The sequence below is a fragment of the Micromys minutus genome (assembly GCF_963924665.1).
Source record: "Micromys minutus genome assembly, chromosome: 5".
Classification (NCBI taxonomy): Eukaryota; Metazoa; Chordata; class Mammalia; order Rodentia; family Muridae; genus Micromys; species Micromys minutus.
Window position 1 is genome coordinate 88,015,683 of NC_137974.1, and position 24,360 is coordinate 88,040,042.

Sequence of the window (24,360 nt, forward strand, 5' to 3'; positions counted from 1 at the left end):
TTGAGACTTCAGGCAGTAAAAACAAGTGCCCTCTCTGTATTATCCACTATCTTATTTGTGCTGATGTAGTTTCTGGCATATGCTGACACATGGCAAACTTCAGATAACTTCACTCTTTCTTAGACAAGTGGCTGCTCACATTGAGGGATCTAAAGCAGATTCTCTTAGGGTGCCTGTCCTGGGTAAGTTCTTCTGTTCCTTGTTCCAGCCTTGATTGGGCTCATCCTATAGTATCTCAACATGTTAGTTATTCTTGGCTCCACTAATTTCCAAATACTTGCTCACTGATCATATGCCACGGACTTCTAAAACAGTTCTAGAGACATGCTTACCATGTACCCCTGTCATTGTGAGACCTCAGGAAGCTCCTAGGCAGTTTGGACTTGGGTGCAGCAATTAGGATTCATGGAATGAGTACACAACTAACAGGTCACATGCAACCATGCAGACTTGGGCATTCCTTAGGAGTCACCATGCTATAGCCGTGTTAAACAGTTCCTAACCATGAAGGGGTGTTAAATTTTGTCAAATGCTTTCTCAGCATTGAATGAGATGATCATGTGGGTTTTTTTCTTCTTCTTTGAGTTTGTTTATATAGTAGATTACGTGAATAGATTTCAGTATATTGAACCATTCCTGAATTCCTGAAATAAAGCCTATCTGATCATAATGGATGATCATTTTTATGCATTCTTAGGTTCAGTTTGCAAGAATTTTATTGAGTATTTTGCATCAATATTCATAAGGGAATTGGTCTGAAGTTCTCTTTCTTTGTTGGGTCTTTGTGTGGTTTAGGTATAAGTGTAATTGTGGCTTCATTGAACAAGTTAGGTAGTGTTCTTTCTCTTTATATTTTGTGGAATAGTTTGAAGAGTATTGGTATTATGTCTTTGAGGTCAGATAAAATTCAGAACTAAACCCATCTGGTCCTGGGATTTTTTTTGGCTGGGAGACTTTTAAATGGCTGCTTCTGTTTCTTTAGGGGTTATGGGACTGTTTAGATGGTTTATCTGATCCTGATTTAACTTTAGTATCTGGTATCTGTCTAGAAAATTATCCATTTCATCCAGATTTTCCAGTTTTGTTGAGTATAGGCTTGTAGTAGGATCTAATGATTTCTTGAATTTCCTCAGTTTCTGTTGTTATGTCTCTCTTTTCAATTCTGATTTTGTTAATTTGAATACTTCTCTATGCCCTCTGGTTAGTCTGGCTAAGGGTTTATCTATCTTGTTGATTTTTCTCAAAGAACCAGCTCCTGGTTTTGTTGATTTGTTGTATAGTTCTATTTGTTTCTACTTGGTTGATTCAGCACTAAGTTTGATTATTTCCTGCCATGTACTCCTCTTGGGTATATTTGCTCTAGAGCTTTCAAGTGTGCTATCAAACTGCTAGTATATGCTCTCTTTTCGGAGTTTTTTTTTTTTTTTTTTTTTCTTTTTTGGAGGCACTCAGTTTTTTTTGGGGGGCACTCAGAGCTATGACTTTTCCTCTTAGCACTGATTTCATTGTATCCCATAAGTTTGGGTATATTGTGCCTTCATTTTTATTAAGTTCTAAAATGTCTTTAAGTTTTTTCTTTATTTCTTCCTTGACCAAGTTACCATTGAATAGAGCGTTGTTCATCTTCCATTTGGAGTGGGCTTTCTGTCATGGAAAAATCAGGAATTCAAGACCTTAAAAAAGTCTTGCAATAGTAAAAGCAATATATAGCAAACCAGTAGCCAACATCAAACTAAATGGAGAGAAACTTGAAGGAATCCCACTAAAATCAGGGACTAGACAAGGATGCCCCCTTTTCCCTATCTATTCAATATAGTACTCAAAGTCCTAGCCAGATCAATTAAACAACAGAAGACATGAAAGGGATACAAATTGGGAAAGAAGAAGTCAAAATATCACTTTTTGAAGATGTTATGGTAGTATACTTAAGTGACCCCCAAAATATCACCAGAGAACTCCTATAGCTGATAAGCAACTTTAGCAAAGTGGCTGGATATAAAATTAACTCAAGCAAATCAGTAACCTTCCTCTACTCAAAGGATAAACATGCTGAGAAAGAAATTAGGGAAATGACACCCTTCACAATGGTCACAAGTAGTATAAAATACCCTGGTGTGACTCTAACCAAGCAAGTGAATGATCTTTACTTCAAGTATGACAAGAACTTGAAGTCTCTGAAGGAAAAAATTGAAAAGACGAAAAGATCTTCCATGCTCATGGTTGGCAGGATTAATATAGTAAAAATGGCCATTTTGCAGAAAGCAATCTACAGGTTCAATGCAATCCCCATTAAAATTCCAAGTCAATTCTTCATAGAGTTAGAAAGAGCAATTTGCAGATTCATTTGGAATAGCAAAAAACCCAGGATGGTGAAAACTATTGTTAACAATAAAAGAATTTCTGGGGGAATCACCATCCCTGACCTCAAGGTGTATTACAGAGCAATGGTGATTAAAAACTGTATGGTATTGGTATAGAGATAGGCAGGTAGATCAGTGGAATAAAACTGAAGAACAAGAAGTGAACCCACACACTTATGGTCACTTGATCTTTGACACAGAAGCTAAAACCATTCAGTGGAAAACAAGACAGCATTTTCAACAAATAATACTGGTTCAACTGGAGGTCAGCATGTAGAAGAATGAAAATTGATCCATTTTTATCTTTTTGTACATAGCTCAAGTCCACATAAAACCAGATACACTGAAACTAATAGAAGAGAAAGTAGGGAAGAGCCCCAAATACATGGGGAAATTTTCCTAAATGGAACACCAATGGCTTATGCTCTAAGATTAACAATCAACAAGTGGGACCTCATAAAATTGTAAAGGTTCTGTAAGGCAAAGGACACTGTCATTAGGACCAAACAGGAACCAACAGATTAGGAAAAGATCTTTACTAATCCTACATCTGATAGAAGGCTAATATCCAATCAAGAAGTTTGACTCCAGAGATTCAAATGACATTGTTAAAAATGGTGTACAGAGCTAAACAAAGAATTCTCAACTGAGGAATATTGAATGGCTGAGAAGCACCTAAAGAAATGTTCAACATCCTTAGTCATCAGGGAAATGCAAATCAAAACAACCCTGAGATTTCACCTCACACCAATCAGAATGGCTAAAATCAAAATTCAGGTGAGAACAGATGCTTGTGAGAATGTGGACAAAGAGGAACACTTCTCCATTTTTGGTGGGATTGCAAGCTGGTACAACCATTCTTGAAATCATTCTGGTGTTTCCTCAGAAAAAGCACATAGTACTAAGTGAGGACTCAGCTATTACACTCCTGAACATGTACCCAAAAAGAAGCCCCAACATATAACCAAGGACATATGCTCCTGTATGTTCATAGCAGCCTCATTTATAATAGCCAGAAGCTGGAAACAACCTAGATGTCCTTCAACAGAGGAATGGATACAGAACATGTGGTACATTTACACAATGGAGTACTACTCAGCTATTAAAAACAATGACTTCATAAAATTCTTAGGCAAATGGATGGAACTATAAAATATCATCCTGAGTGAGGTAACCCAATTACAAAAGAACACACATGGTATGCACTCACTGATAGGTGGATAATATCCCCAAAGTTTGGAATACCCAAGGTAAATTCACAGACCACATGAAGCTCAAGAAGGGGGAACAAAATACTCACAGGAGGAGACAATATGGAGCAAACACAATAGGAAAGGCCATCCAGAGATTGCCTCACCTGGGGATCCATCCCATATACAGCCACCAATCCCAGACACTATTGTCGACGCCAAGAAGTGCATGCTGACAGGAACCAGATATAGCTGTCTCCTGAGAGGCTCTGCTAGAGGTTGACAAATACAGAGGTGGATTCTGGTAGCCAACCATTGGAGTGAGAACTGGGTCCCCAATGGAGGAGTTAGAGAAAGGATTGAAGGAGCTGAATAAGTTTGCAGCCTTTTAAGAACAACAATAACAACCAACTAGACTCCCCAGAGCTCCCAGGGACTAAACCACCATCCAAAAGAGTACACATGGAGGGACCCATGGCTCTAGCAGTAAATGAGGCAGAGGATGGCCTTGTTGGACATCAGGGGGAGGAGAGGCCCTTGGTCTTGTCAAGGCTTGATGCCCCAGTGTAAGGGAATGCCAGGCCAGAGAGGCTGGGGGAGGGGGAGTTGGTGGGTGGATTGGGGAACACCCTCACAGAGGCAGGGGGAGGGGGGGTATAGGATAGGGGTTTTCTGGAGAGGAAATCAGGAAAGGGGATAACATTTGAAATGTAAATAAAAAATCTTCAATAAAAGAAAACAACAACAAAACCAGTTCCTAACACTCACCTTTCCAGAATGCACCTGTAGCCTTTCACCATACCTGCTTCAAAACCCTCACTGTCTGTCTCTCTGCCTTGATGACTTCTCTTCTCTAGCAAATATTTCTAATTACTTATAAGCAGCTGAGTTCATTCTTATTCTACTCCATACTCTCACTATAGCCAGTACACCTCTAACTTGTATCACTGGGTTTTATACTGACCACTTAGATCCTGGATGATTTTGTCCGCTGAGTGAGTGGTGGGTTTGAAGACTATTAGTTTACTCTCATGATAAGAATTTTTTCCATTTTTAATAGTGAGCTTTCATAATGTAGTAAATGTAGCATATAGTTATTCAAATTACTAACATATTTCAGTTTCAGCAGTTCTACAGGAAACTTTAATACCTGTTGTCTGTCTTCAGTGTTCTGAAAAACACCTGCTGATATTTTCTCTTAATTATATAAACCAGTTTATTGTTTTGGTGGGGACTATATTTGGGAGTTGCTAACTACACAAATAAGAAACAATTTGTTGGACACTTTTTTTTTTTTTAATCTTTCATGCTCTTCCTCATTTTTAATTCCTTTCCCCTTCTCACCAAACTCTTCTCCCTACAGATTGCTCTCCTATTTTTATTTGGATATAATTTGTAGGAAGCACAGGACATCTCAGTCATCATGAACATCTTTCCTTCAGTTTTATTTCTAGAAAACAGACAGCACAAGTGTCAATAATCTCTTCTCCCAGATGCTAAACTATGACCCCGATGAATATCAAGTAGCTCCCTCACAAAAGCATCAAACACTGACTCCTCCAGCAGCTGACTTCTTTCATTCTATGAGGCTGAGTCCTCATGTCTTGCAAAATTATATTCAGAATTTATTATTTGAAATTAAAGGATGATGATGCCTTTTGAGCAACATCATTTTCACTAATTCACAGAAAGGCTCTTCTTGCATTTTAAATGCATCTAAGAAAATTATCAAACCTAACTTCTCATACCCACATCCTTTTTGTGTGTGAATTTCCTATCCAGCCCAATGTCTCCCTATCCAAGGCAAAGGCTGCTTTTTCTAGCCAGTGCCTTTTCTATATGAGAAGGCTTTAATTTATACATTGGATATGTAAATTGATCAGTTCAGGCCAGGCCTATCTGGCAGATGTCCATGCCTGAGCCCTACGAGGCCCACTACTGGCTGCTCTTTGGGAGTGTGCTTTGGTGACCTGCTTTGTCCCCACTCTGTGAACCCAATCTAGATCATCTGAAGGAAAAAGGAATGGGATGGAAAAGTCAGTTATGGCCTGGAACTATGATACAGCCAAGCTAAGAAGTTAGGAGGAGCCCAGAAGAGGTTTTCATTACAGCAATCTTCAAGTCACTGAAATTGTTAGGATGGTCTAAGTAGATATCCTTTGGCTTTTTTATAAAGAATCAAAGATTTGACTTTCTGCATGGCTTATTAAATATAAACATGTACACAATTTAAAGGGAAAAGGTAATCATTTCATATAGAATTATTTTGATTCATGTTCTCCTGGGCTTTTAAACCCTCCCTCTTCCTTGATCAAATGTGTTCAATGGATTTAAAACTTTATAAAATTGTGGGGATGGGCCTTTTGGCATAAGTGGATATTGTTAAATACAGCATTTGGGAATTCGGGAAGCCATTAAAAAGATTCCTGAGAACATTGTATATAATTGAATGGCACTACTCAAAAAGAGAGGGGAGTTTTAGAAACGGGCTCATCAACCACAAATATACTTTTTAAAAATGTAAAACTGAGACTAATAATGAAGTCAACAATTTATAAGTTAAGATACTTCTTTTAGCAAGGTATGTTTTTTAAAGCATTCTAGATGAAACCAAAATTTTCTTTGACCATGACCCTTCCATCTGCCCATAGATCATTTTGCCATTTATTCTTCCAGATCATATAAATATTTGTGTGAGTGCATGTATGTGCACAAGCACATGCACACACACATCTATGGAACAGCAATTTTAGTTTTACATAAATGGTTATAGGATACAAGACTACATTAGTTGATCCTTTATTTTAATATGACCATTTGTTCTGTTTTGATTTTTTTACTCTTGATATCACTAGTAGCATTTGGCATCTATTGTGTAGTCCCTATGTACTAGGGCAGGGTATTTTGTATTTTTCATAGTTTAGTCTCATAATCTGCATTAAAAGCTTTGAGATGTGATAAAATTCCACTTTTATCTTCCTTTACATTAATAGTGATGCCTGAAGCTTTCCACCTTAAGTCTGAAACATTTAGGGTTTCATTGTTGTTTCTGTTTAAAAGAATGCCTTTTAGAAGCTGGTAAGAAGAGATCTTCTTGTTCCTTGTGTCCTTTGGCCTTTGTCAGGTCCATGGAGTGCAGTGTATGCTGGGCCAGAGGCTGGAGATAGGAAGGCTGGGATTCAGGATGGAGGTGGCCGCATGCCATGTTCTATCTCAGGAAGAGTGGAGCCCTGGACACTTCTCAGCAGATAATAGTTTATAAGTCTGTGCCTGTGTTTATATCCTTATTTTGGAGACAGTTGTAGGAAATATAAGGCCAGTTTGAAGGAACTTTGCTTCTCAAAGGTGCCTTTGTTTTGGGTCGTAGTTAGACTGGTGTAAGGAGGGCCTGCGGTGGGAACTCAGAATTATTACAGGAACTGTTGGGAGGGAATGATATTAGGAAGGCTAAGAGGAAAGGTGCTTATATGTAACTGGTTAGGGGTAATTTGGTTGAGGATATTTCAACATTCTATGATAAGAACTTTTAGTGAGTGAGCTAATTGTCCAAAATGTCTAACCCACTCCCCCTCCCCCTGCTCTTTAACCAACAACAGACTTTGAAAGGTCTTGTTAAACTGTGTTAACCGCGTGATAGTAATACTCAGTTCATGAGTGGCCAGGTTGAGATTGTCTGGATGATTACTAAGTGGTGTGTAACAGGGCCAGTAGCTGGTGGCATTCTTGCCTGCCCATTGCCCTCACTTGTCAAGGCCTTCTGAAGTGCCTCTGTTGCTGCTGCCCCATGAGAGGACTGAACCTACGTGCTTTCATGCTTTGCTACTCAAAGGCGTTGCTGTATGGTTTAATTATCTTCAGAGTAGAAAAAGAAGCATAGCTGCTGTGTTTTAACAAAGTTCGAATGTCATTTCCATATCAGGGTTTTTTTATGGCTGATGGTTGGGGTCATTCACAGCAACACTCAACAAGAGGAGAAAGTGTGTAAGTTCCACTGAACAGTCTCTTGATGTTTACTCTTCAAGACTTAAAGAAAAAAGTCTATTGAAGTGTGTCAATAACTCTGTTGTGATGGAACACTGGGAAAAGTCTAGTTGTCTTGTTTCTGTTTTCTTTGGTTATAATTATTAACTTATTCTACAATCTCTAGTAATAGTCAAGAATGGCAGGAGAGTTTTGTGATTATAGATCATCACATGGGCTAAAGTGGTGGTGAGTGCCAGCATCTGGACAACAGGCCTGTTCCCACTGGAGATGGAGGTTTCTCCGGTTGCATGTGTGCAGCTCAGGGTCCACATTCTAAGGATCAGGACCCTGGGAAAGGACGAGCCCCCTTGGCTTAGCTGTGCTCTAGACAACTCATCGCTGAGAGCCGGCACAAAAGAAACCGGCAGTTGTTTAAAGCACCCAAGAAGCCTGCGTCTCCATTGCACTTGCTGCTTTCAATTTCATGTGTCATTCGTGGAGAAAAGTGTGGGTGTAAGAAAAACATCTCTGGGAAAACTCTTTGGTTTTGCCCTCACTGTTGTGTTTGTTGCAATGCTCCTTGGTGGGTTCCTTTGCATGTCTGTATTTACTTTCAGGTTTGGTTTGCTGGCTTTTCACAGCAGATTATTTCTCCTGAAGTTAAGCCAATGGTAAAAGTTCCATCTTCTTTCAGAGGGTCTGGGAGTTCTACTTGGTACATGAGGATATCCATTTGGAAATAGCCCTTTAGTTTTCTATTTTGTTGCTCCCCATCTGAAGAATGTGTGTTTGTGCAAGTTTTGTTCAGTTGGTATCTTTTTGTTGCACCTGTTCCTATAACCTGAGCACTTACTTCCTCTTTGCCGAGAGCAGGTACGTAAAGAAGAGATCCCAATGGGGGCTTTGTAAAGCTGTCTCAGACCTGCTGGGCCACATCTTCTTCACCAAGTTATATAGAATGGTACTCTTTAAATGGTTTATAATCAGTTGAACTGTCAAGCTGGCTTAGAATATTCAAGAAACTTTTATATAAGAGTATATAAAGGATGGAATAAAATGTCTGATTTGGTAGCATATTATTTATTATGGAAAGAATCCTTTCCCCCAAGACTTTCTGGGAACAAGACGTTTAATTGTCAGCCAGGGTGGAAACCTATTTCTTGGTCAGCTTTAAGGTTCTATGTTTCCCCACTGTGAAGAGCTGGCCAGCTCTCCCATCCTCCCTCTCGCCTACTCCTCTCACTTCTCCTGGATAAAGGCAATGATAAAGCACATGTGGCTTAGAATTAAGTGCCAGTCTGTTTTCTAGAGCACCACCATGTCGTCAAGTCACTGTAGATTTATGCTCTGCTCTGATGTGTATGGATAAAATGCCTCCTTCTCTTTCCTGTCTGTTCTGCTCCTGGCTTGTGTGTGCTCAGCCACTAGGACTCCATTTATCACAGGCGGTAGGAAGAGGCTAAAAGATATGAAAGGGTTACTGTTCACATTTCCTGTGCAGCTCCCTCTGATCTTCCTGAGCTGTAATTCCTTCACAATGTTAAATGTTCCCAGGCTCCTTTAACCTTCTGGCCAGCTTGCACAGAGTCTGTCCCAGGCGACTGTGCAGGCAAACAGCCTCCTGTCTCAAGAGTAGTGACTGCTTTCTACGTGAGATGGGCCATGCTTCTGCTTTGCAGTCCCAGAGGGAACCGTTGATTTAAACAAGTAGTGACATCCTAGTCTTAAAACTAGAACCTAACAACTGTTTGTTGTCAGACTAACTCTAGAGATTTTATTCTGCTGATCTTATGTCTGAATGCAAACATGTTGTCTTTTAGATTTGATATTCTTCATCTTAAAACCACTCTAGAAAAATGGGTTCCAATTTTGAAGGAGCACATTTCGACTTTCTTGCCAGACTTTTAGCCAGTTTTTCAGTTATCTGAAGTTGCATCAGATGTGAAGGAGTGGCAACACTCCTAATTTTTGACAGTTCAGAAGAATATGTGCTCCCTATTTTTTCTCTAGTTTTAAAAGTATACAACAGCCCATTTAATTCCATATTTTAAATACACTTGTTTTTATGGTGGGCAACATGTTTTCTATCGTTTACTCTAGAAGGAGTGTAATGCCGCAAAGTATAAATGTGTCCACAGTATAGCAAGCACCTGTGACTGTTCTGTGACGAGTTCGTAGTTCTCTTGTCTTACTGGCTCCCACTGCCTATAGCTTGTCGTCATTCTCTTCCAGCATCCTGAAACCTAAGGACTTGAGGACGGAAGTTAAACACAGGAGCTTGTAGGATGATGTCAGTTTGTGGTTAACTGCTTACAATGTGATGAACTGTTTGCAATGCACTTTACTTACAATGGTGCAGTTTTATGTGGAGGAGGCTGGCTGAGTTCTTAGATTTACTATGTTTGCATCTTCAGAGAGTCAACAAGGATGCTAGATGTTTCTCATTTATCTTTAGTTTTTTGGTATAATATGAAGCCTGTTACATAATAGATATGCGTAAAAACTTTTTGAATGGTACTATAAATTAATGTTTGTAAATTCTTGATCCATAAGTGCATGCTTATGTATATTTCTAAATCTGTTGCCCTCACCATTTCTATTGGCCTCAACTGGTAACCTTTTGCCATGAAACAGTTAATTTTGTCCCAACATTCTGCACCCAAATTGTTAGGTAGTATGTATCTTACTGGCCTAGTCAAGATACTGCTCTGTCACAGAAAATAAGTTACTTCATATACAACTTATGAACATTGCCTAGGCAATGAGCAAAGTCACCCTTTTGACAATAGAAAGCATCCATTTCTCCCAAGGACTATTTCTAGGGAAAACATTGAATAGCAATGCCAGTAAATCAGCAGGTATTGGCTGAATACTAATGTGAGCATTGTGCCTCCCAATGTTGGTTCCCAAAGTTCTTTAGACCTTTCAGTAACTGATCCAATCCAAAGGTAACTAACCTAAAGTAAATTAGGTCTGATTATGTGCAAAGTGAGAGGATGATGCTAGGAGAAGTCATTTGAGCTGAGATTAGAGAGTGGTGAAAGATTTGTGGAGGAAGTGGGAACAGGACATGAAACAACCAGTTGTAGTCTGGATTTAAATAAGTGAAAGGCCATTTATATGCAAGGGTAGTTACACACACCCTGCTCCCTGCTTGGCTCTCCAGTAGGGACTCCTCTCCTTTCAGCTACGTGCTCTTTTTCCCCCTTACAGCGGAATGCCAAGAAGCCTCTACCCAGGACATACAACAGCTCCTTTAGCTAACCGTAGGATTGCTTCAGTTCACTGTCTCCTTCCCAGTTAAACATTTCAGCCCTCAGAAATCTAGGGAGAAATATTAAAAAGTTAACATTTATGAATACAGAAAGGCATATCTAACCTCACTGGTAAGATCAACTGTACACAGCTGAGTGAAGTCTTGGTTTGAATTTGAACAGAAGAAGTATTTTCAAATTCACTATTTTTGCATATATATGTAGCTGAAGTCATTATAAAGATAATTTCCTAGGAATTTTATTCACTTCTGAAAGTTTTTTTAAAATAATGAAGCAATTATTATATTAGTCTCACAAAATATTTAGCCCTACTTTTTGGTTTTGTAAAACAAATTTAGTTTTTTTTTTTTCTCTTGAGATCCTTGATACCCAGTATATTTAATTTTAGCATCAGACTTTGCAGATGGACGTTTTCGTTACTTAGTCACAGGAAAAGCAGCACAGAGACTACACTGGGCTCTCAGCACTGAAGACACACTTGGACAACAGGCAGCTTTGGTTTCTAGGTCAGCTGCTAGAAGTGAGGCCACATGGCCTGTGCTTACGTCTGGATATCCCCCTTGTCCAACTGCGTGTGCTGCTGCCCGTGAGATGTGAACCATCTATCTTCCCACACTGTTTTGTAAAGATCTGGAGTCTTTCAAGATATTCCTTGGTATTCCACAGTTAAAGGGTTTGTTGGCTGATTTAGGGAGTTTGATTGTAATCACAGTGTACATTTGTATTTGTCGTAGCCCAGTATTTGTTGCAATTGAGTTTGGATACACTCATTCTACCCTTCTCATTTTTTTCCTTTCTTATTTAAAAACTCTTATTAAAACGTCCTGTAGGGTTGGTTTGATGTCTCACACACACTGCACATGTATGCATATACACACAGTGTCATTGAAGCTTGTTGCCATATTGCTCTCAATAATAAGCATATTAAAAGTTATCTCCAGAGAAACAGAGGGTCAGGTTGAGGCTGTAGAAGATAGGTTTTTTGTTTGTTTGGTTGGTTGGTTGGTGGGTTGGTGGGTTTTGTTCTTTTTACTCTTAATACATCTGTTTCCTATTTTTTCTTTAGTCTAAACTCCTTTTGTAACCTTAAGAACAAAAAAAGAAGTTTCACTTACTTAAAAGAGTACTTAAAAGTTTCATGACTATTAAAATTGTTCTCTGTTATCTGTAAACTCACTTTGTTTAGAAAATGCCAAGAGTTATAAAGGACTGTTTTAGAAATCATTTTGTCATATGTAAAGAAAATCTAACATAAAGTTTCTATCTCATGCTATGGTGCCCTGGTATCCTATATAGTCAACTTTGTGGCCACTGACAGACAGTAGGCTGTGCTCTTCCCTACTTGGATGTTCATCAGAGGGTATGGGGGCTGTGTCTTACTGTGTCTGTGTCTTCCCACCTGTTACTGTGGTTGGAAGCAGCAGGCACTCCTTCAGGGTAGACCAGAAGAGATAAATCTACAGCCATTCTTAAGGGACTATGTTAATGCTGGTCACTGTCAGACCACTTGGGGAATTTTTGTTTGTTTGTTCTTATATAACTTACTAAGTTTGTTCTTTGACAAAGTTCATATATCCATTAAGTATATTATGATTACTGTCATCCTCCAGCCTCTCTAAAGTCCTTCACCTCTCTTTTCGAGTCCCTTACTGCCATCCATATTATTCTGTTTCGTTTTGTTTTGTGGCTCACTTGTGTTTAACTAGGATCAGTTGTGTTATGGGTTAGTATTAGTCAAGGTTCTTTAATTTAGCAGAACTTACAGAATGCACACCACACACACACACACACATACACACACATACACACACACATACACACACACACACACACACACACACACACACACACACACACACACAGAGGATTTATTGGAATGGCTTACAGGCTGTGGTCCAGCTAGTCCAACAATAGCTATCTACCAATGGCAGGTCCAAAAATCCAGTAGTTGTTTAGTCCAGGAATCTGGACGTCTCAGCTGGGCTTCAATATATGCCAGAATTCCAAAGAAATGGGCTCTAACAGCAGTGAAGGAATGAACTTGCTAGCAAGAGCAAGCAGGCAAAGAACAAGGAAGCTGTAGGCTGCTAAGCAGAAAGTGTGGCTCAGATGAACGATGGATGGATCTTCCCACCTCAAAAGATCTGGATTAAAAAATCTTCCCATTCAAAGTAGGTCTTCCTATTTCAAATGATTTTGTTAAGAAAAATTCCTTGATAGGTGTGCCTGACCATTTGGGTTTTAAAAAATTCCAGAAGTAGTCAAGTTGATAACCAGTAATAGCCATCATAGTGGGTTTGGAGCTGAGCTGTCCATTGGAACATGGTAAGCCCACCAGTGTGTAGACAGCTGAAGACAACAGCTACACTTCTTCCAGAATCTACCATAATCAGGAATTCATCAGGGAGGATAGAACTCCCGTGTCCACAACTGACTACTAAGGCCCAGTCTTGTGCAGTCCCTTTGAAGCTGGCTGAGGCTGCTGTGACATCATGATCACATTGACTGCTGTGCCTGCCAGATAGCATCCCACAGCCTCCTCCCCATCATTCAGTTCTTACATCCTGTCTGTCCCTTCTTCTAGCGACTTCCGGAGTCTTGTTGTCCTATTTGCGACTAAATGTCATCTGTCACTTTCGCAGCATACTTGTACGTGTCTACATCCATTCAACTATGTGCACTCACTGCCACTTACTGCAAAGGGAAACTTCTCTGTGTTCGGCTAACAGTAGCATTTGCTGAGCCCCGAGCAGCTGCTAGAACTGGTATTAAATCTTAAGAGAATTATGTCCTTTTTGTTTTTAAGTTATTTTATTCTTTGAGATTATAATATAATCAACATCATTTCTCTCTTTTCTTTCTCCAAATCCTCCTTTTTAACCCTCCTTGCTCTTTTCAAAGTTACAGCCTCTTTTGAATTGTTATTACCTGCTTACATATAAATATAAGCATATATATTTCTAAATATAACCTGCTAAGTATGTTTTCAGAACTGACCATTTGGTATTATAAAACCAAAAATAAAATTAGAATATAGTTTAATAAATTTTAGATTTATATTTGTTCTAAGAAAACATTTTAAGTGATAATTATAATTACATATGACATGGTTTAGTAATTATACTTCTTTCTTCTAAGTTTCCCAGTTCATGGACACTCTTACTTTCTTTCACTGCCTTTCTGAAGTTTTTTTCTATGATTACAAGTGACCATTGAGTTCATCTCAGACTGCTTGCTTCTGTGAGGAGGAGAAAGGGGAGGGTACCCCCTTCTTTTGCCTTTTGTTCCTTGTGGAATTTCATCCTCAGATAAATAAACTATTTGTGAGATGAACAAACACTAACTCAGAGCAGTGTGAGCAGTCACAGAAGCCATTATGACGTTGACTTTCAAATGGATGATTGTAGGTGCGTGCTGGTCACAGATTGGGCTCTGGTGTTCTAAAACAGCTTCCTTAAGTTAATGCCTCAGATTAGAAAGAACGTCTGTCACAACCCAGATTACCTGTGTTTGTCACTGTGTGACAAGGATGGTGGTGGTTCCAGTTGTTTGTCTGGGGTCACGAATCTAGTTCCCACTCTGAAGGACATCTTAACTAAGCTTGTTTGTTTGTTTGTGTTTTTTTTTTTTTTCTTTTACAGTTTACTTCTATTGCAGTTGTGCCAATTTCTTCTCACTTTGACTACTGTAGTATCAGAAGAGATTCCTGCCTGTGGAGTCCTATCACAGCGTCTCCTCTGTATTCCAGCATATAAATAATCAAATTCATTTAGAGAGTGCATGATTACGTATGCATGTACATGTAGGGTGTTGCATGTGTGAGACAGGAGAAGACATGAGGTGTTCTGTGCTATCACACCCCACCTTGTTCCTTTGAGACAGGGTTTCAGGTTTTGAATCTGGAGCTACTGTTTCAGCCAGCAAGCCCAGGTTCTAGGCACACATACATGCACTTGTCCAGCTCTTAAATGAGTACTGGGATGCAAGCATGCATATGCAGTGCATTTTCTTACTTTCTGAGCAATTTTCTCCAGCCCAATAGCCACGCTTTAACAATCCCAACTTGAATGAGTGCTGCCGAAAGCTCCTGTAGCTTCCTGTCGGGCTAAACAGAAGCCTTGTGTGCTGAATCTAGTATCTCACTCCATAAACAAATTTAGTATTTAAATCTTTAATATGACCTCAAACCTAAATTCTTCCACTTAGCATCCTGCCAGGCTCCCAGTGTCCCTCTCTGTCCTCTTCCCAGGATGAAGAGCCTCCCCACACTTTTTCATGGTAATTTATGCTAAAGTCCCAGACAGTCTTGTATTATTTGTAGCACTTATTGGACTTACCTCAACGGGATTATTTTTTTCCTGCTTGTCTCATCCACAGGTTTATGAGTTTCGTGAAAACAGGGACTAATAATCAGTGTAGTATCCCATGTTCACCAGGACAGTGACTGGAATTCAAATTTTGTGTACATTTTAAATACTTTTTAAAACCAGGTGTAAATGCTAAGTAACATTTTCCTCAAAGTTTTATTATTCTGAAGTGAAATAAATGAAGAGGAATATTATATGTCTTACCTTTTAAAGCCTCTGAGCATTGGCTTAGGGTTTTATTTTAAGTTCTTTGGATGCCTGGTATAAAGGGTGGCAGTTTTATAGCACTTCATATAATTTTTATTGCTTTTCAGGTGCAATCATCTAATTAGTTTCTGTAAGCTACCTATCAGTTCCTTCTGTTGTAACACTTCCATTGCATTTGCTTTCAGATGAAGATGCACGTCATGCACCATCCAGTATGGACATTTCAGAAGTTAGAAGACATTTGCTAAATCACGTTACTTCACGTAAGTTTCAGCCTCAGCTCAAGACTGATTTAAAAGCAAAGAGTAAAGGTGACTGACACCTTTGCCACTTTGTGATTCTCAGATTTTTCAGAGTACCCTGTTCTCTTGTGCGTGAAATCCTTCTTGGGAAATGGTACCTGTGCTCATCTGCTTTCTGATTTCTGTGGTGGTTTCTGTTAAACCAAGCTTGCTGCTTCCTCTACCTTAAGTCTCATGTGTATCAATTTTCTGTTGTGGTAAAACATCATAATGAAGACAACTTATGGAAGAAAGGGTTTACTTTGGCTTATGATTCCAGAGGGTTAGAGTCCATGACAGCAAGATGGAAGCAGTAGGCAAGCATGGAGGCTGGGAGTTCACACCTTAAACCACAGCAGGAAGCAGAGGATGAGAGGAGAGAGAAGGAGAAGGGGAGAGAATGGTGTGAAGCTTTGTACCTCAGAGCTCTCCCAGACTCCTCCCCCTCCCCCACAATGACATACTTCCACCTGCAAGGCCACAGGCCTAGACTTCCCCAAACAGTGCCACCAACTGGGGACTGAGTGTTCAAATACATGAGCCTTGGGGAGGGAGACATTCTTATTTGAACTGCCATATCATGTACAACCCTGAATTTTCAGTTTCCAGTTGGGAATACTGGGTCTTTCTTCTTGCTCTCTCTGCTCCCTGTATTTAATGTTTGTTTCTATTCCTGTGTTTTGTTATGTGACTTTTTTGTTATTTGTATTTGCAGTCCCCCATCCTAGGTCATCAGGTTACAACTCAAAGATCTTGGCTAATATTTGTCTCCCACAACATTTAACATATCCTTTAATAATGTGTAGTAATACTCACTTAGCAAACTAAGAATGTCCTTGGCTCTTTTTTCCATCTTGCCTCGGTGTTCATTCTCATGGATACTTCTGACCCTTGTTCATGGCAGCTAGTTATTTTTGTTATGTTCTCCTGGCTGCTATCTTAGCCTAGGAAAATACTGGGCAGCTATAGTCAGCCCCAACCTCATACATACTCTTTATGATGAACCCAGAAATAAGTTTACACATAATTTGTTGTTTGGAATGCAGAGGGCATTTTACACACACACACACACACATACACACACACACACACACACCACACCACACACACGCAGAGAGAGAGACAGACAGACACAGAGAGAGACAGAAAGAGAGAGAGATAGTTGAGTCTCTGGGACAGTGCTCCTAGGACTCACAGGACCTGTCTGCAGTGCTGTTCTAACTCCCGGCAGCTGCCATGTGCTGTGCTGTTGTGTGGAGAAACTGAACTCTGTTTCAAAGGCTGTGGAGATGGGTTGGGAGCTTCATGGGCCGAGCTGGAGCTCTGTAGTCTTTCTGGCTACTCTTCCTCCTGTGCACCTTGGAGACTGTCATAGACAAGGACCTATAGACACTGACTCTAAACCAGTTCTCAACCTGGGGGCTGATACTCCTTAGAGGGTAAAGTTTAGAAAATCCTTAGCAGAAGTTGCATATCATATACCCTACATAGCAAGTATTTACATTTTGATTTATAACAGTAGCAAAATTATAGTTACGAAGTAGCAATGAAATAACTTCATGGTTTGGAGTCACCACAACCTATATAAAGGGTCACAGCTTTAGGAAGGTTGAGAACCAATGCTCTAAACTGAAAGAGAAGCACTCTGGCTCTCTGGTCCTCCCCACAGTGATTAAGGTAGACTCAGATGTCCTTTTATGTGAGAGGGCCATTTTAGGCAGGTGCAGAGAGATAAAGAGCTGTTTCACTATCCATTTCTGCTTATCTACACAGCATAATACATATGCATGGAAAATGCATAAACATGGAAATCGTTCTATCTATAGGGAAAACACATTAATAGCTATCACCCTTATATTTGACATCACGTCACTCTTTGTGAACAAGTGATTATCATTTCTACATTGATATAACGATGCTTCTAGTGAAAAACATGTCACTGTGTGCATAAACAATCTTATGGTTGACAGCTTAGGTTGTCAGACTGTAAGAAAAATCACTTCATAAATTTAAGAGAGTTTAATTTATTCAGTGATCATTAAGTGTTACACACAAGTACCTGATTTATGCTTAATACTGTTGTCAAAGCTAGAGGCTAGGGAGTGTGAACAAAAGATGCTAGAGAAGCTTTATCTTCTCCTGGGGTCTGAAATCCAGGGCTCAAGGTGTTAAAGAAGCACCGTCAGTGAAACAGTGCCTTTGCCATAGAAGACTGTACAGAGGAGATGAGAAGAGCTAGGATGCTCAGAATGGCAATCCCATTGTGATTCCCATGTCTCCAAAGACAGTAGTGGGGTCCACTGGGTTTCAGAGAAATGAGGAAGCTGTAAGAGTTGGAGAAGAAATCATAGGCTAAGGGGTTAGTTGCTCTGAATAGAGACAAGCAAGGTGCTGCCACTGTCTGAGCCAAAAGAGTTAGCTCATGCTGGGGAGAATAAACAACTTAAGTACTTAAGTCTTGGCAATTCATGAGTGTCACCCAGATTTCTTAAAGCTGCAAGTCTCAGAATCTTAGCTCAGAACTGTTAAATAGAGTTTCTGGGGCATGGGCTATCAACCAATTTAGCTTTTAAGGCTCCCGACTGGTTTTGGTATTCAGCTTAGGTAGAAAACCCCTAGATTTTAAGTATTGGCAACTTAGGAGATCCATTGGTGCCCTGCCAAGGAGCTGGGTCTCTCTCCCTCTGGCAGTGGGGAGTTACCCTGCAGAGGTTTCTGCAGTGGACAGCAAGATCAAGTTGAAGTTTGCCAAATTCAGATGATTATTCAGGAACATCTGATTGGAAAAGAAGTAAGAAAAATCTTGACATAGACTTTGTGATGATCTAAGAAAGGAGAGGAGTCACATTGGAAAGTATACTTGGATATATGGGAGATGGTGAGATCACCCTTGATCCCAGTACAGTTTGTTTCATAAACTGATTATACAGCCTCACCCTCATTAATTTGATCTCTTTTCTCTTACAGCCTGGCAACTTCTGCAGTAGTTTCAGCCAGTTTGCATTTAATGGAAGGAGATCATTGTCTGCTCATGTACATGTCTAACTTATAATAGCTAGTGAGGTTGTGTGTATGAGGAATCTGACCTTTAACGTAATCATTATAAAGCATTTAATAACCTTCCACATGTGCAGTAACATAGCCTTAGGCCAGCAGGATCACTGTCAACGTTACATGTATAAGAAGTTGTTGGCATACTGTTCTCCAGCATTAAGTTGAGATCTGAAGCAGTGTTCTTAGTCATGTTATGCATTTAATAGTTTTTAGTTAGTCACATTGGGTAATCAGTTACTTTTCTGTTGTTAGATCTCTATTTGCTTCCCAGCCTTAACACCTATCCTCCTGATGTATATGCCTTCCTCCCTGCACATGTCTGTGTTAGTGTAGCCCCTTGCTTTTGCTTTAGCCAATCAGCTGCTTGTGTGAGACACAAACACCTTGAGTCCATCCTTGTGCAAGGGTTTGAGTGAGCAGAAGAGTAGATTCTTACAGGATCCAGAAGTTCAAGTCTCTTGGGTCCTTGGCAAATCTGGTATTGACTCTTGTTATAGCCTCATAGCTGCTTTAGTACGCCCGCTTTCAGTGGTCCCCAAACTGTCCTATGATAGAACATTTCTGAGCTCTTTTGTTTTTATTGTTTACCTTGGAGACCATGAGCAGCTAAAAGTAAGTCCAAGGCATGAAGTTTTGATAAGATTCCCTCTTCTTTATAAAAGTTCACCATGGGTGCTAATGAGATGATTCAGTGGACAAGTGCTTCCCTGGGGAGTATATAAGGACCCTGAGTTTGGATCCCATCAGCCAAGTAAATGTGGACTGCCTGCAATCCCAATGTGGGAGGTGTGGACCACCTGGAATACCAGTGTGGGAGGCAGAGAAAGGGGATCCCCAGAGCAAGCTAACTAGCTACATGTCCCCAAACAGAATGTAGGTTCAAAGAGCAAGATCCTACCTCAGTGAACAGGTGGGAAGTGATGAAGGAAGACACCCAGTGTCGACCTCTGCCTCCATGTGCACTCACACATGAATGCACACCACACATGCCAAGTCGGGGATGGCTAGAGCTCAACATCATTCTTTTTCTCGGTATTCTGTAATGCTACACTCATGGAAACACCTTCTGCTGTGAATTTTTAACTGTTAACAGAGTTTCTTTATGTTTCATCAATATTGCCATACTTTTGAGTTACTTCTGTAATAGGTAGTTACGTGTTCACTTGACGGTTGACTTACTGGGATCTGACAGAGAGACAGGGGAAGCAGCAGAGGGTTTGTCCAAGGCCCACTCTGTGCAGTCTTCACAGGGCTTTGTCGTAGAACTCAACTCCACAAGCAAGGAAGTGGTATTTCTGAAACTCAAAGTCAAGGCAACAACAGAAACTAGTTTTGGTCTGTGAATTGCCTAGTCTTATAACTTTATGATTTTCCTTATATATTTCCTTAATAACTTTCCACATGTGCAGTAACATAGCCTTAGGCCATCAGGATCACTGTCAATGTTACATGTATAAGTAGTTGTTGGCATACTTTTCTCCAGCATTAAGTTGAGAACTACAGAAAACTAGGTAGGTATGGAGATGGTAGAAGTGTACAGTAGGACCGTGATGCTCTCTATTGGAAATACGTTACACACACACACACACACACACAAAAGCATGCAGTATTACACCCAGTGGAGTCTGAATAAGAACAAATAAGAGACGTTTAACATCGCTAACCAGATAGAAATATCCAAAAGAGACAACAGGCTTTCCAAATGATTTGCCTGTTTTCATGTCAAGGATTTGAAGTAGTAAACCCTGGGTTCTTACCTCTCTCTCTCTAAAATAACCTTTAATCTTTTTTTTTTAAACAGTCTAGTTCTTATTCTACTCCCAGTCTGCCTTTCAACAGTTCCTCATCCCATTCCTCCTCAGTCTCCAAGACATCCAAGATGATGTCCCCTCCCCACCCCCACCTGACAGGCGCCTCAAGTCTCCTGAGGGTTAGGTGCATCTTCTCTCAGACCAGGCAGTCTCTGTTGTATATGTGTCAGGGGCCTTGGACCAGCTTGTGTGTGCTGCGTGGTTGGTGGCTCAGAGTCTGAGAGACCCTGGAGGTTCAGGTTAGTTGAGACTGCTGGTCTTCTTATGGGGTCGACTTTCTCCTCCTCAGCTTCTTCCAGCCTTTCCCTAATTGAACCATAGGGGTCCTCGACTTCTGTCCATTGGTTGGGTGAAAGAATCTGTGCCTGCCCAGGTCAGTTGCTTGTTGGGCCTCTTAAGACATCTATGCTAGGCTCCTGACTGTAAGTACACCATATCATCAGTGATAGTGTCAGGCCTTGGAGCCACTCTTGAGATGAATCCCAATTTGGTATCAATTCTGGGTCAGAATTTTTCACTTGGTGCCCTGTCTTTCTACTGGAGGTAGACTCTACAAGTTCCCTCTTCCCACTGTTGGACATTTTATCTAAGGTCACTCCCTTTGAGTCCTGAGAGTCTCTCACCTCCCAGGTCTCTGGTACATTCTAGAGAGTCCCCACCTCCTACTTCCTGAGGTTGCCTGTTTCCATTCATTCTGAGTGAAGCCCTGAGGGTTCTCATCTAAGTGAGGATTACAAGACCCTGTGTTCCACCCACAACACCATAGAAACTAAAATGAAACTAAAATGTTTTGACCCATAATATGTGTAAAAAGCTAGATAATTATTTTAACAACATGACTTTATAAAATATTGGCTTTTTTATTAAATTTTAATGGTGATAAGCCTCCCAAAAGTTACCTTCTTCTAAATATTAAAGAAGGTTGAAATTAATATTTTTTTTCAAATTTCAGTTACTTAATCCTATTTGGATCCAATTAATATGATATTTGACTATATAACTAATAAATTACATTAATGTGATTCTTTCAGATTTAAAATTCTAGGCTTTAGGACTTTTCAGTTTAACTGGTCTGTTAATGCTGCAAAAGTGTGGAGATTTTGAAATGTGCTGTAGCTGGTTCCCTCTAGGAATCATGTCTCACTGATTGAAAAGGAGTTAATTTTTTACTTTACTGTAGTGAGACAGAAACAATAAAGAAAAGTAATGACAGACTGCCAGGATGTTTTTTTTGTAAATTTTTTCTTTTTAAATTGTGCTGAGCTGGATTTGCTGAGACCCCAGACCAACCAGTTGCTTGTGAATTCCCAGGTTCTGGCATTTTATAGTTTATGTTGTGGGGTTTTTTTTTTTTTTTTTTTTGGTTCTGTGATATCAATGATTTTTAAATTAGAATTTAGAACTTACTCATTTTATAAATTAAGGAGCTGAAGTCCTAGGAAGCCTCAATTATCTGTGTTCTTACAGCCAGTGGCGAGGGCCGAAAAGATACGGGCCTTCTGACTGTCAGTTTAGTGATCAATACAGGGAGCACTTCAGGCTTATTTTCTCCAGAGTCATTTTATGTGCAGGGCCCATAGTGCACCGTATCAGGGCCAGTTGTCAAGTTACATGTTTGTGTTTGATCTCTTGAAGCTGAGGAGCCTTTGTGGTTAGAAGCAGATAATAAACAGAGCATAGACGTTGAGAAGCATGTGAAAGACCGTTGGTCAGACTCCAGTTCTGTCCTCTAAGAGGAGCTCCTTTGTGTGCTGTTCTCTCTGCGACTCAGTTCTGCCTCTGGAAGATTCTTCCTGCCTGTTGTTTTCTAAGACCATGCTTATGTGGACATTAGGGGATGTGTGCTTTACTAGGCTGGGCTCTGCTTTCAAATGATTTGGGCAGCACTTTTTCAGTGTCACCATGAATTACCTAGGCAGGTTGTGTTTGCAAACACGCTCTGTGACATACACAGCACACTCACCTTTCTTTTGTCTTCACTGTGCTCTCTGGCTGTTTGAGGAGTTGCCATTCATTTGTCCATATGAGCAGCTCTTGAAAGTGACTGTGGTTTTTTTTTTTGGGGGGGGGGTGTTGAGGTTTTGGTATCATTAGTTGCTGTAATAAATAGCCTCCAAAATGTACAAAAGCTTAAACACAGTTCAGGTTTACTACATTCATTTATTGCTAGTAACACTGTATTCGAGGCATTCTTGGTTAATGGTGACCTTTGACAATGGCCCTTTGGGCTTTCCAGCACCCAAGGAAAATCAAGAAAGACCTCCTCTGTACCTGAAAAACCTCTGCTTGGAGATTGATATCCAGACACTACACTGAAATATTTTTTGGGAAGAACCATTCATAGAGCTGCATCTGGTACTGGAGAGAGGGCTTATAGTGTAGTGTCTAGTTGGATAGCCACTTTCTAGTGATAGCTTTAACACTATTCCGGGGAAGAAGACATATGGATATATAAAGTCATAGTTTTTATTCTACTTTGATAGCAATACCACATTGTACTCTCCGTCTTCATGCTACACTCCCTATTATCTATTATCTATTCTATGCTTCTCAGATTAACATTTCAGTATTTAAAACTCAAACAGAATGGTATTGCTATTTTTATGGTAGAAGTGGTCAGACCCAAAAGGCCTTCTTTGCTTGTAATCCTGGTGAAATTAAAATGAGTTGTGAGCATAAAGAAAAATATGTCTGAGATTACCATTTTCCTTTAGTCTTATGCCAAAGGATCTGTCCAAAAAATCAAGTCATGATGAGGGGAAGAAACTAAAAGAAAAGATGTACAAATATATTAGAGTTCTGTAGAGTCACAGAATTTATGGAATATATATAATTTACACACACATATATGGAAGTTATTGGAATGACTTATAGGCTGCAGGCCAACTAACCCAACAGTGGCCAGCTGTGAATGGAAGCCTAAGAATCTAGGAGGTGTTCAGTCCCATGAGGCTGGATGTTTCAGCTAGTCATCTGTATGTTCTGAATCCTGAAGGGGTAGGCTCTAACAGATGTGCTGGCAGATAAGTACAAGCAGATGAAGAAGCTCACTGTAGGTGAGCCTCAAGATCTGGATTAAAGGCCTGTGTTTTCTAGCTTCAAGATCTGGATCACAGGTGAGCCCTCCATTTCTAGATTGTAGTTTATTCCGGATATAGTCAGGTTGACAGCCAAGAATAGCCCTCATAATAAATGAGAAGAAAATAAAATGCCATTATGAGCATATGATATAAATTGTCTATGATAAAATAAAACAAACAACAACAATAAAAAAACTTTCAGAATTCCACAAGTACATTATTAGGACGAACTGGTAAGTTTGACGGCGGGTTTTAGTAGAAAGCCTGTCAGTAGCACTTGTGCAGACCAGTGGCAACAGGTAAATGGAGCATGGAATGATGGGACTCAGCCCCCACAAAGCCATGCCTTTACCAAAACTACAGCATGAGTGGAATGCAGCCGTTCCATTTTTCTACACACTGTTCTAGTCCAGACCCACTTCAGGGTCTCAAGTTGTGTTCAGTGTTCATCCCTTTAGGCTGTTCTGTTGTGTACAGTTTTTCTTCCTTTGCCTCACTCTTTCCCTCCTTCCCTCTCTGCCTCCCTCCCTCCCTCTCTCACTCCCCCCCCCCCCTTGTCTTTTGGGACTTGAGATTTTTCAAGAGTAGTGGTCATGTGATCTATAGACTAGGCCTCAGCTGGAATTTGTCTGATGTTTTCTCAGGATTATATCACATCAGATCAGAGGTAAAGTATTTCAACATGACTTATTACTGAAGGAGTTAAATTTGGTCTCTTGGTTAAGGTGGCCTCTGCCAGGTTTCTGTTAGTGAAAGAATGACAGTGGATACT

The 24,360-nt window shown here is 40.1% G+C and overlaps 1 protein-coding gene across 2 annotated transcripts in view; it reads left to right on the forward strand.

The window, feature by feature from the left end:
• ZNF438 (zinc finger protein 438) overlaps positions 1–24,360 on the forward strand; it is a 110,640-nt gene that overhangs the window by 18,785 nt on the left and 67,495 nt on the right. For both annotated transcript variants that reach the window (XM_080916830.1, XM_080916829.1), the window contains exon 2: positions 15,548–15,625. Coding sequence is in view for 1 of the 2 variants with exons in the window: in XM_080916829.1 (XP_080772955.1) it covers positions 15,577–15,625 (49 nt within the window). In the remaining variant the exon portion in view is untranslated. The remainder of the gene's footprint in view (positions 1–15,547; positions 15,626–24,360) is intronic.